Source organism: Pantherophis guttatus, chromosome 2 (genome assembly GCF_059756535.1).
Source record: "Pantherophis guttatus breed Tessera chromosome 2, ASM5975653v1, whole genome shotgun sequence".
Classification (NCBI taxonomy): Eukaryota; Metazoa; Chordata; class Lepidosauria; order Squamata; family Colubridae; genus Pantherophis; species Pantherophis guttatus.
The window spans coordinates 154,749,924-154,763,612 of record NC_142064.1 but is presented as its reverse complement, the minus strand read 5'-3'; the positions used below and the strand labels follow the sequence as shown (position 1 = coordinate 154,763,612).

The 13,689-nt window shown below is 44.5% G+C and overlaps 1 protein-coding gene across 1 annotated transcript in view; it reads right to left on the bottom strand.

Annotated features, from left to right (window-relative positions):
• FAAP100 (FA core complex associated protein 100) overlaps positions 1-13,689 on the bottom strand; it is a 29,393-nt gene that overhangs the window by 8,016 nt on the left and 7,688 nt on the right. Inside the window, exons 4-7 of the mRNA XM_034412755.3 lie at positions 12,433-13,361; positions 5,608-5,761; positions 2,687-3,477; positions 1,015-1,151 (exon numbers count right to left, since the gene is read on the bottom strand). Of these exons, the coding sequence (XP_034268646.2) occupies positions 1,015-1,151; positions 2,687-3,477; positions 5,608-5,761; positions 12,433-13,361 (2,011 nt within the window). The remainder of the gene's footprint in view (positions 1-1,014; positions 1,152-2,686; positions 3,478-5,607; positions 5,762-12,432; positions 13,362-13,689) is intronic.

The following is a 13,689-nucleotide window of genomic DNA, read 5'->3' as shown; positions in this document are numbered from 1 at the left end:
GGTTTCCTGCAGAGACTTGGACTAGAACAGAAGTCCCTAACCTCTGATCCGTGGCCCAGTACTGGGTTCTGGCCCGTTGGGAACCAGGCTGTGCAAGTGGTGAGTGAGCAAGTGTCTGTGCCAAGCTACATTCGTGCAAGAGCCAGGTGAGTGCATGCACAAAGGTGCCATCGTGCAAGTGGTGGGCATGCATGCATGTGTGCAAAACTATTCCCCTCTCCCCCCCCTCCAGCTGTTGCCAGTGCTGCCACCACTACTAGTCCACAGAACCAGAAAGGTTGGGGACCGCTGGACTAGAAGACTCCAAGATCCCTTCCAAACCTGTTATTCTATGCTCCATGTAGCAAGACAAGAGCACATGTGAACCCATGAAAGAGGACAAGCAAGAAGCAGAGCGCATTTGTAATCACTCAGGATTACTAAATGGATCTTTACAAACTGCATCATGTCTAGGGCCATCATGGTGATCTCCACACCTTGAGCGAAATGCAGTTCTGCATCAGGAATGTTCTCCTCTCCCCCGCTTCCCTCTAATGCCGGCTCAATTGCAACTCAAGTTCCTAATTTGCATTTGTTTATCAAAATGTAAAATACATGTATGTATGTATGTATCTATGTACGTACATATGCATGTATTTAGTCATGTTTATGTAGCGTATATTGGCGGTGGAGACCCTTTGAGAGCTGTATGCAATGAAATTTCATTTTAATGTATGCCGATCGGTGTACATTCAAAGTGACAATAAAATTTAAGTCTAACAAAATGAAAATAGTGGAAAAATAGGGGAGGAAAAAGGGAAGAGGGAAAAAGTGTAGGGAAAAGGGAAAAAAGAAAGAAAACCATTGACCTCCATCTCTTTCTTTAGCGCAGTAGAATAAGATAATAACAAACAGCCTCAACTTTTTACTTTTACATAAAATCTATATGCAAGCCGTTTCTATGACAACAAACCCATCTAAACCAGCATAACCGAAAGTCAAAGTTTCACGGCCCAGTTACAACTCCTGCCTTGCCTCTCGGATGTTCAGCTGCACTTTGCCTCCATCCGGGGCCAACCCTTGCATGACTGCCACCTCCTGGCTCCGAAGGGCATCCGCTTCAGCATTTTCAGCCAGCAGCCATCGCAGCACAACACAGCACAACGACACTTCTGGGCAAAGATAACAAAAGAAGGGAAGAAGAGCAATCTTTGTTACCTGAAAAGCATGAGGATACCTGGGGATACCCGACTGACATTCCCTGATTCTCCTGCTGGCTTTCCAAACCTACCTAAGAGTCTTTAAGTCTAGGATGCTTTTTTCAAAAGGCTCCAAGAAAGCTTCTGGACCCTGGGGGTTGGCGAAAATGGGCCTATTGGCCGCACCATGCCATTGCATGCCAAAAGTGGTGGGGCGCGGGGGGCAGGCGCAGGGGGACATTGAATTTTGGTTGTGGGCACACAAATGTGCAACCCCCCGCGCAATCCCCGCTTTTGGCACGCGATGGCGGAAAGGTTAGCCATCACTGGTCTAGGACATATGTAACTTTGTAATAAAGATGTTAGACTGAACTGATTGTCTTATATCCTTTTGAGTGCAAGGACCCACCTTTACGAATATGAGTTCATGATGGTATGAATAAAAGACAATGGACATTTAGAAAAAGATAAACAATAATTTTATTCTTTCTGTTTTAACGGTAGCCTCCCCACAAGTTGTCTATGAGTGAGATGGGCAGTCTCCAATTTTTAAATATATATTTAAACACAAGAGATCTAAAAACCTATACTGCCGATAGGTATTAGATCTCTGTTCCAGTGAGATGGACAAAGGAAATGTCTACAATCCCTGTCTATCACTGCTTGCAATTCTTGCAAAATATTCCAAATCTCGCCGTCTTCCTCCCTGCAACACTACTTTGTTGAGAACCATTATGCAATTGTATACTCAACATCATATAAATATAAAATTTTAAGTATCCTTAGAAAACATTTTATTGCTTATCTTGGCAAGGTATCCACTCTAGTCTGGGCTGAAATTAATTCTCAGGATTAGCCGGAAATGAGGATTTGCTCATGGACATGGCGCACTACTTGCATTAATTTTAATTGCCAAGAGGAAAGTTATCCAGCTTCTATCACTGGATTTGGCTGCAACACTGTCCCCTGTTAACTCAAAGGATCTGGGAGTCATTTGCAGGCTTTTTGATGGTGGAAAACTCATTAGAACACAAAGGTGGCCTATTGCTGGCTTTCAGTCTATTAGTTTGACATTCTCTGACTCTGGAAGAGATTATGTAAAATAGCGATGGGAAACCTGGACCTGGCAGATGCTACAGGACTGCAATTCCCAGCATCCCTCATCACTGCCATACTGGCTGGTTGTGTAGCAACATCTGCAGAGCCACGGAGCTCCAACTCTTCTTTTAGAATTTTGCTGTGTGTGTGTGTGAAAAACAAAACAAAATTACAGGAAGTTCTGTCATCACATAACTCGGCCAAGAACATTATTAACTGGTCCATTGACAAGCGAGACCTCCCAAGTCTCTCACAACAGCTGCCTTGCAAATAATAGACACTGTTTTTTTAAGGGCAAACAGACCATGTGAGCTGTCAATGAAGGTGGGCCTTGGAGATGCTAAACCTAATGAAAGGCAAGGAGAGGACAAAAGACAGGAAGTTTAAAAATATTCACAGGTAACACACACCTTCACAGAAGGCCTTCAAGGACGTTCTCAGCAGTTCAGAGGATACCTTGATTGAAGCTATAGTTGGAGCCAAGTAATTTTCATCGATGATACTCGGTCCCTTTGGGACAAGCTCATCATTCTCTTCCATGCTCTTGAGAGATAACTTCAAGAAGTTTTCAACTGGATCCCCGGGGACAGAAATGGCCACAGCAGGTTGGGTAGCTTCAGACATTCCCTTGTTGTCATCCAAGCGAAGGCACTGCAGGAGGTCAATGGTGTCTTCCCTCAAGGGCAGGCAGATGCCTTCTCTGTCCAGAGCAAGGCCAGGGGAATCGTCTGAAAAGAGGTCATCCAGAAGCTCAGTGGATTCAGAAACGGTGCCTAAGATCTCCTGCAAGCTGTAGTAGAGGGAGCAGGAGACAGTGAAAGGCAGATTCAGTTTGGAGCCTTCGGCGGGGCTGACTGGAAGGGTCACCTCTGTCTTGTTCCCTGGAAGAAGCTGATCTATAGGGAAAGTATAGGTGGTGGCAGAATCTGAAGTAGTTTCCTCAAAGTCACAGGAGTTGGCGAAAAGCTGGACACAGAAGGTCCAGCCCCGCTCCAGGCTGCATTCGCTTGAGTTTTCCAAGATGCAGGAGATTGTCAAGGTGTCCTGAACCAGCATATGGCTCCAATGAGCAGCGATGGTGCAAGTGATGGGCTTCGGACCATTCTGGCTTGAAAGCAAAGCTGCACTCACGTTCATCACTTGGTTCAGGCAGGTCAAAGCTTGATTTTTTTGGTCCACAGCTTTTTTAAGGGAGGACACTCTGCAGGGATCAAAAGAGAAGGAAACACTGAATAAGACTGATGGTAAAAACTGCCTAAGAAATTCATATGCGAAAGACAGCTATGCAATAGAAAACCTATATGTTAGAAGATGTTGGAAACTGCTGGCCTTTTGCATGGCTTTGTTTGAAGGCTCAGCCAAGTGACCGGAGGGCCTGCAAGTAAGCTATGTTGGCACTGGACTCACTTCCATCCCTTGCTGAAGCCTACAGGTGTTCTGACCTAGACTTCCTTAGAAAGTATACAGCACAATCTTAGTCCCGGCAAACCTCTTTAATTCATACGGCTGTGAATTATTGTCATTCCCAGTCTGAAAGGCTTCTCAAACAGTCTTTCAGGGAAATGTTTACAAACACTCACCTTATCTCCCTTGGAATGCTGCCAGAGAATTAATTGACACATGCAGGGCAAGGCCAAACTTAGCACAGAGTCAAACAGAACTTTTCCAAAGCTTTTACCAACCAGATGAACTAACTGCTTCCTGCAAAAGCTCACGTCTCGTTCACTTCTCTTTTATGTTTTATGGGAGGGGCCAATCATCTCCAAGCCTTACTCCCAAGTCGACCCTGTTTTCTTAATTGTTCCTGTCTTCTGGCTGCTCTGTGCATGCGCACACTGGGAATAGGCTCCCGCTGTTCTTCTGCCTCACTGATGTCAGACTCCAGAGCAGGGGTGAAATGGAGGGGGGGGGGGTTAATGTGACTGGGTGGGCGTGGCCAACTTTTAAAAAAAAACTTTTCAAAGCATTTTTTCTAATGCTTTGAAAAGCCTTTGCCGCTCAGGCAACTCAGCTGGGATCGTCAGAGAGGCTTTTTTAAAAATATCTCTCTGCCAATCAGGCAACTCAGCTGGGATCGTCAGAGACTTTTCAAAGCATTTTTTTTACCACCTCTTCGGCCAAGAGGTTGCAGAAAAAAATGCTTTGAAAAGCCTCTGACTATCCCAGCTGAGCCACACAATCACTTTTAAAAGCATTTTTTCGTCGGAAGAGGTTATAGAAAAAATACTTTTAAAAGTAAAAAAAAAAAAAAAAGCCTCTGATGATCCTGCAGCTCGTGGGCATGGTGGGGGAGGGGGGGGCGCAGGGATTTTTGCTACCGGTTCTCTGAACCACCCACTGCCATCGCTACCGGATCGGGTGATCCGGTCCGAACCAGGAGCATTTCACCCCTGCTCCAGAGACTCCGGAGGCAGCAAAGAACTTCCAGATGGCCTTGGCCCGCTCTCTGCCTCTGACTCAGAGCCCTTGTCTGAGCCTCCCCAGACTCCAGGATTGGCCCACGTTCCTCCTCAACCTCCTCACTGTCCAAATCTGCTGCCAGCTCTGCTGGCCGCTGGCGGGCCACAACAGCAGGCCAGTTCTCAAGGAGAACTTCCAATGCAAGCTGCAGAGCCTGTACAGGTAGTCTTCAATTTACAACAGTTTATTTAGTGACTGTTCAATTACAATGGCACTGAAAAAAGTGACTTTTGATCGTTTTCCACACTTATGACCGTTGCAGCATCCCCATGGTCATGTGACTTACATTCAGATGCTTGACAACTGATTCATATTCACGACGGTTGCAATGTCCCCGGGTTATGTGATCCCCTTTTGCAACCTTCTGACAAGCAAAATCAAGGGGAAGCCAGATTCACTTAACAACTGCCTTAACAACTGCGGTGATTCGCTTAACAAATGTGGCAAGAAAATTCGTAAAATGGGGCAAAACCTAACAAATTTCTCGCTTAGCAACATAAATTTTGGGCTCAATTGTGGCTGTAAGTTGAGGACTACCTGTACTGCTCTTCTAGAAGCCCTTATGCCTCCGCTTCTTCCAGTTCCATTGACACCCCAAACAGAGCCTCCTGCATAGCTGTCACCTTCACCCATCGAGCCACTATTGCCATGTTTCCTGCCTTGTCCATTAACTGAGCATATTGTGGTTCACTCTTCCATCCCACTGTAGGGTTTAGCATCAAATCCTTGTGCCAGAAAATGCTGCTCAGGCAGGACAATCCAGGTAGCATTAGCAAATGCTTCCTGGAGAGTTCCTAAGCCATACAAGTAAAAATGCCAAATTTGTACTCTATATGCAAGGGATGCTATTCATAGAGAGGTCAACTCTTACCTTTCAGACACATGGCCTATCCCGGACAGCAGCTCTTTGATCCTCTGCCCAGCTTTGTCAGCGTTCATCTTGAGCGGCTGTGTATCATCTGGGCTACACAAGCCACACGTCATGAGACGGCCTTTGGCGGAGAGAGCCAGAAGTTCAGATTCTCCTGTGCATGGTGGCAATGTAGAAGAGGAGGAGACAAGCAGAGGAGAGAGTTAACACCATGGGGAAGATTTCCGTCTGCCTCCCCACAATAGATCAGAGAAGCAGAACTTGAAGTGTGAAGGTTACCTAGAGCCCTAAAGAGCCTTCACCAAGGACCTCCAAAGTGCTCCCATATTACCATGTTTAGGGTCACTGAAGGAGAAAATGATTAAACTCAATGGAAGGATAATTGTATAAAATTTAATTTTAAAAAATTAAATCAAAAGTAAGTCAAATCAGATTTGTCCTGATCCACCTACTACAGAATCTCTCGCATCTCCCCTACAAGCAGTCACCTTGTAGGGGAGATGGGTGTCCTAGAAATGTAATAAATAAATATATGTCAGACAAATAAATGCCCAGTTTTTAAAACCTGTGTACTCCTTGTATTTGTGTAGTCTAATGTAGTGGTTTTAAAGTGCTGGCCTAGAAACCGGGAGACTCTGAGTTCTAGTTCTAGTTTCGCCTTAGGCACGAAAGTCGGCTGGGTGACCTTGGGCCAGTCACTCTCTCTCAGCCCAACCTACATCACAGGGTGGTTGTTGTGGGAAAAATAAGAGGATGGAGTATTATGTATGCCTTGAGTTACTTATAAAGTAATAAAAGGTGGGATTAAAAAAACTAATAAATACAAATAATCCTCGTTTTATAACCATACATTTAGTGACCGTTAGAACGACACTGCAAAGTGATCTGTGACCATTTTTCACATTTACGACTGTTGCAGCGTGGTCACGTGATCAAAATCGGATGTTTGACAACAGGTTCATATTTATGACGGTTGCAGTGTCCCGGGGTCATGTGGTCACTTCTTGACAAGCAAAGTGAATGGGGAAACCGGATTGACCTAACAACCATGTTGCTAACTTAAGAACTGCAGTGATTCACTTAACAAAGATGGCAAGAATGGTCGTAAAATGGGGCAAAACTCACTCAACAGCTGTCTTGCTTAGCAAGAGGAATTTTGAGCTCAACTGTTGTTGTAAAGTTCAAACCATGAGGGATCTGTACTTCCCCATACAATACTCAAACAAACAAACAAAAATTTCTTCAACTTTTCCAAACAGGCAAACATGCTGACTGGGGAATTCTGGGAGTTGAAGTCCACACATCTTAAAGCTGCCAAGTTTGAAAAACACTGTCCTAGAACCATCTGACAATAAAAGCTCTGGAACAACTATGCTGGTTTGGAATTCTGAGGTTGTAGTTACACGACCTTAGAGAAGGAAGAAACGGGCAATCTAACCAGCATTTGGAAGACAGCTTTCATGATGCAACAAAAAGCTGAAATACCACTATCTCTGTCCGTGCACATGCCCCTCAATATCCCTGTCGCACCAGATATTCAAAACTCTTTCCTTTTCACAAAAGAGAGAAGAGAAGCAGGCATGTTGCCAATTAAATCACAACTCCACCACATTTATTACAATAAAACGGCAGGTGGCTGCAGCACAGTGTTTTATCTGGAAACGTGCCCACCTATACAGGAAAAAGATAAAAAGTAAGTTGGAAAGGGGACTGAGGATAGAAAGTATTTTGCATCAGAGGGAGGGAGTCGAACAGGGGCAAAGAAGATCACAAGAGAATTAAAGAGGTAATGGGGAATAAAAAGGATATTGGCTATGTTGTACGTATATGGATAGTGGCATATTGGTGTGGGTGTACATCCAGCCTGGATTTGGGTTGCAAATGTGTATTAACCTATGGATAACTCTTCTCAGCCTGCAGGAAGAACTGCAAGAAGAGAACATTGCTCAGCCTGTCCTGGAAGAGCTGAGATCAATTTCTGTGCACAGAAAGTAACTTCAGTCACTGCCACACTCATGCTGGGAGCAAAGCCATTGTAGACTCCCCCACTCCAGGGGGCAGAGAAAATCGTTGGTCCCAGGAGAGGCTTGAAGAGTGAAAACGAAACGCAGCAGACTCAGGGCTGACCAAAGAAAAGGCAGCAGAAGAAAAAGATGGTGGCAGCTGCTTCTTCTTCTTCTTCTTCACCATTTCTCATTCAAAAGCAAGATCCCAGCTGTTTGCTGCCAGGCAGGCACCCTGCCCTTTCCAGAGGCCAATACTTCATATAGAAACTGAGAAACTGAGAGTTCAAGACATGAAAGCCATGTCTGGGTGACCTTGGGCCACACTCTTTTTCAGCCCAAGCCACCTCACAGAGTTGTTGTGGGGAAATTAGGAGGAAGAAGGAACATTAGATATTTTCGCTGGCTTGAGTTGTTTATAAACACAGTAAAGATGGATATAAATTAGAAGATAGATAGATACCATAGACAGACAGACAGATAGACAGATCATCTTCCCCCTCAAAAGATCAAAGTGGGGAATGATGCTGAAAGTTGGGGGAAAGAACAACAAAATGGGGCAAATGGCAGGCAGAAAACCTACTTCCAGGAAGAGAAAAAAGGACAACTGTATATCCAGGTAAGTTCCCTTCCAGAATCCTTATCCTAGTTGAACGCTTCATTTTACTTGCTAATGATCCTTTCCAAATAGAACAATTTCATCCTAGGATGCAAGGAATTAGGGTTCAGAAACTGAAGAAAGAGCCCCTAGGGAAAGGAAGAGGCACAGTGACAACTGACCCCCACAACTAGATCTGGGATTGAACTGAGAATTGGACTTCCTGAATAGAGCCTTTTAAAATAAAACTTGCTGCTGGATCTCATTAGCATGTAAAGAAGGTTGAAGGAGAAAAAGTCTATTAACAGCTCAGAAATTAAAGCAGCACTAAAAATAAAGCTTATAGTGGGCCAGATAGCCAGCTTCTTACATGCTGCATAATTCTAAATCTCCTCCCTGCTGCTTTCAGAAACTGCTTCACTACCACTACAATTTGTCCACACAAACAAAACATTCCCAGTTTTCTTGCTTGCTTCTTCCTTATCCATTTCCATCCACCACCACCTCGCACAAAAAAAATAGTGCAGCTCCTTTAGGCAAGGGCCTTTCCACCATACCAAATACCCCAGTTATGGCAAGGATGGGTGCAAAGTCATTTGCTTCCTAAAACCGTGTTGGTAACTGGAACAACCCCCCCCGCTTTCCCCTCCTTTGTGTTCAAGGGGGAGACAAATGGCCTTTACCAATCCTTGTTAGAAAGGAAGTCTGTTTCCTGCATGCAGGATCTGAATGCCTCTGGCATGGTGAGCAAGCACAATGCAGATGTTTTGCACAAGAAAGGAAGAAAAGGGGGCGAACAGTGAACTGCTTAACTCCCCAGGTTACAGCATTTCAGAGCCATTTTGCTGAAAGGAGGCTGAGCTCTTGAACTAGAGTTCCACCCTCCTGTTTTCTTGATGGGGCTGAGTTGGTGCAAGCTGGCCTCAAGCTTTTCTCTGTGCAAAAGCCCGAAACAAGAAAGTATCACACACTAGCATATAATGACCATACAGCCTTTCCCCAAAGCTGCAAAGGCTGAGCTCCTTCAACTCAAATCAAGACATCCCTGTCTGACTAGGCAAGTATGATATGAACAAGCCACAGAAAATGGTCTTAACAAGGAGAGGGAGAGGGGGTAGGAAAAGGAACAAAGACTTCAATTCGATCTAGAGATTTAAGGCACCAGGGTGGAAACTAGGAGATGGTGAGTTCTAGTCTGGCCTGAGGAGATAGTGAGTTCTAGTCTGGCCTTAGGCCTGAAAACCAGCTGGGTGATTTTTTTCTCAGCCCAATTCACCTCCTGGGTGGTGTGGGGAAAATAGGAGAAGGAAGAAGTATGTTCGCACTTTGAGTTGTTTATAAAAATAATGAAGTCGGGATATAAAACAAACAAACTTTTTAGCTGGTCTAGGTCTATGCAATTTAAGACCACAGAGCCGTATCTAGTTATGAATTCAGTTTTGCCGCCCCTCAGATCACAGTTTCTGAAACACGGTGGAACACCTTCCTGGCATTTTGAAGTGGAGCGCTGCACCTGAAAACCAGAACAGAAGCTAAGGCTCTCTTAGCCTTGAGTGGATGATGGGCAGATTTGGAATTTAGTGAACATCTTGCGAGTTGGGCAACCTGCCCGTTCACAAAATAGCTGCACGGGGAACTAACTGGTTACAAAGCACCAATTTACCAGTATGCCAGCTCTTCCTCCTGCAGACTGCACTCTACGAATCCTTACTTACTTCTGTCATTTTTATGGGCAGCTAGATCAGAGGCTACAGCCACATATACTTTTATTTATTTATTTTTTAAAAAGTCCTTTTGGAGCCTGGAGATGTTTCTGGAAATTATCATGCTGGACTGGAGCCTGTGATATCACATTACAGAATGCCAATTTTCTCTTTAAAAAAACCAACCCCCCCCAAAACCAGTTTTCCATTAATCCTTGTTTATTAAAAATGAAAAGCTTATGAAGAATAGGAAGTCTTAAGGCAAACAAGAGAATGTCCGCAGGCACACTGGCATCCCTGGGCAATATGCTGGAGGTGCACCACCTCTAAGATCTGAAAGAGTGTTATTGTCATTAAAAAAAAAGGGGGGGGGAGGGAAGAGAGAAACCCTTGAGAACTTCTACTCCTCTAAGAGGAGGAAAAACTTATTTGCTTAGACAATATAAAGGTAATCCTCGACTTACAACCATTTGTTTAGTGACCATTTGAAGTTTACAATGACACTGAAAAAAGTGACTTATGACCAGTTTTTACACTTAAAACTGTAGCAGCCTACCCAGTCTGTGATCAAAATTTGGTTGCTTGGCAACCAACATGTATTTTATGACAGCTGCACTCTCTCCCACAATTATGTGGATCATCATTTGTAAATTTCCCAGCAGGTTTCCAACAAGCAATGGGGAAAGCCAGATTCACTTAACAACGTATGATTCACTTAATAACTGCAGTGATTCGTTTAACAATGGTGGCAAAAAAAAGTTTGTCCAATGGGGCACAACTCACTTAACAACTGTCTTGCTTCGTAATGCAAATTTTGGACTCCACTGTGGTCGTAAGGCAAGGACTACTTGTAATGGCCCCCTTTATATGATCACAAGCTGTAGCTATCATCAAATGAGTGTCTGGCGATAAATGACCACACATTGGTACTGATAACTTCTCTCCCCTGCTGCAATTTATCTACTGTGTCAAACATTGGGACATAATTATATCATGGCAACGTTTGTGTGATGACCTTATTGCCCAGATAAGACCTCACTTTAGTGCCACTGTGTTTTGCTGTGGAAGCTGCTCAAGGCAGCCTTGGACACAAACATTGCCCAATCTTGGACAAAATCTTAAAATTACTGCCAAGGTCCCTCAGCAACACCACAAGCTGAAGGATGGATTGACTAGGGATCTGTCTCCTGACTGAAGTCTGCAGCTCAGGGATTGTTTAACACATGTTACAACAAAGAAGCACACAACTTTCTTCTTTCATGTAGCCACCTCACAAGCCCAATGCAGTAACACACTTAGTTGCTGCCCTGGCCAACCTAGGGAGAGACAAAAGGTTTATTTCTCAAGGCCATTTTGGGCCTAAGAAAAGGTCAGCGTTAAAGAAAATCTTCTCTTGAGTTTTTCTGGATGTGATCCCCATTTGTTCTGAGGTAATACAGGTAGTCCTCGACTTACAACCATTTGTTCACTGACAATCTGAAGTTACCATGGTAACTTTCAGGTAAAAGTGACATGACTGCTTTTCACAGCCAGATGGTTTTTAACAACTATTTTACTAACTTAACAGCTGCAGGGATTCATTTAACCACTGTGGCAAGAAAGATCATAAAATGGGACCAAACTCATAATCGTTGTCTTGCTTAGCAATGGAAATTTGAGACTCGATTGTGGCCATAGGTTGAGGACTATCTGTACCATGGACAAATTCATTTTCAGCAAAAGTAATGTAAATACTGTTGACCTCACACCATTTCTAAGAAGTCTGTAAGGGGCGTGCATAAGAGCACCAGCGTGCCTACCGTCCCTGTCCTAACGTTCCCTTTATTTGTATTCATCTTATGTATTCAATTCATGCTTATACTTATATATATTATCTAATACGTACTTCAAAAATAAATAAATAAAACTAAATAAATAAAATATGAATCAGTACTTGAGCCTGAGTTAAGATACATTCTGTCCACACCACTATTTCCTCGTTTCTCTTCATAATTTACTGCAGGTAGTTCTACAGTGACAACTGTAATGGGGCCTTCTCATTATTCTTGTAAATTGTAATGGTCATAAAACAATTTGTGACTGACCCAATTTTACATTTTTTTTCCAGTAGTCATTAAGCAAACATGGCAGTCCTAAGTATGAACGCTGTGGTCATCAAGCGAACCCCTTGTTTGCTATGGCATGGTTTTGCCAAAAACTAGAAGTGTTGGTTTTCGGCAAAACCATCGTAAAGCATGGTCATGTGACTGCAGGACACTGCAAATGGCCATGAAGACATCCATATTGCCAAACACTCAAAGTGCTGCCTCATAACCATGGGGGATGGGCAGGTGCAACTGTCAGAACTTACAATTCAGGTCATAAATCCCTTTTCCAGGTTATAATTTTTAATGGTTGCTAAGTGACTGGTCAAGGACTACCTGTACTAATAGGTTCAATAGGATGTATCCAAAGAAGGACTTCATGTAAGTAGAATTATTCTACCGTTCCAGACTGCAGACCTATTCTAATGGTCTAATACCTTCTGATTCCCGGGAAGATAAGGAAAGCGCCACCACACTGCAGATACTCAAGCTTGCAGGAGACACAGCTGAAGGAAGGGTCCCTGCCGGAGCCTCCACTTTTTCAGCCTCAGGTGTGTTGCTGTCCAAGTCAACTGCATAGATGTCAGAATGGGTGCTGTAGTACATGCAACTTCCCCCGCTGCAGGCTGCACACAGAACTGGCCCTTGTAGGTAATACTCCCGGAGCTCTGGGACTTTGACTTCTTCTTCTTGAGAGGCCTTGATGGCCACCATTTTACCATAGTGTCCCAAAGCCACAACGCAGTCACAACCCAAGCCTCCATAGGCTGGATGCTCCTCCGCATCTGGAGATTTCCGTTCAGTCCTCAGGGCCCCAATGAAGACCACTGGCTCCTCCAGATGATGAAGGATCTTGACGGGTGAGTCTTCCCAGCCGTGGTCTCCAGGCGAGTTCAGGGCCTTCAAAGGCACTGAACACAACTGCCCATCGGGGAAGCCACAGAGGATCATGGGAGAATCCAGCATGGCAGCGTCTACACCGAAAAGGAGGCTGAAGAGAGGCTCTTCCAGCACGAACCCCCCAGAATGGCGAAGTCCCTCCCAATGTTTACTGGCACCAGGAGCAGATGCACAACACAGCACCGGGAGGAAGTGGGCTAAAGACATGTCGCCATCATTGCTTGTGCTGGTGGTGATGTCCACGTGACTGACTGGCTGATGTGGCAATTTCTCCTGGCTTTCAGGGCCTGGGAGTTTGTGGAGATTCATGCACCACTTCTCTCGGACTTGGGAAAGGGTGACCAAGACATCATTGAGCAGCGTGAAGGTGCAAAGTGTGGCATCAGGGAGAGCGCAGGCATCACAGCCCATGGGGAAGATGCTGGAAAAGCAGTCGCTTTCCTCGCCATCCGTCTGCTTCACTAACCTTCAAAGCAAACAAGAAAAACCTCTCAGAGTAGCCAAAGGGAGAAAACTCGGAAACAGCACTGGCAAATCAGAAGGTTTAGCATCCGCTTCACTGAGCTGGATTCAAGAATGGGGAGAGCTGGATTAAGACGGACAGAACAACACCTCTGGAGGGAAGTTCCAGCCCCTTAATTCTTTTTTATTTTTTGCCTATAAGAATTCTTTTTTAAGCTGCTTGGAACCTGGAAAAGAATGGCAAAAGAATGAATGGCAGAAAAACACACAAACAGCCAAGGGACAACCTAGATTTGAGAGCCAAGAACAGGACTCCCTGCAGATTTCTAATG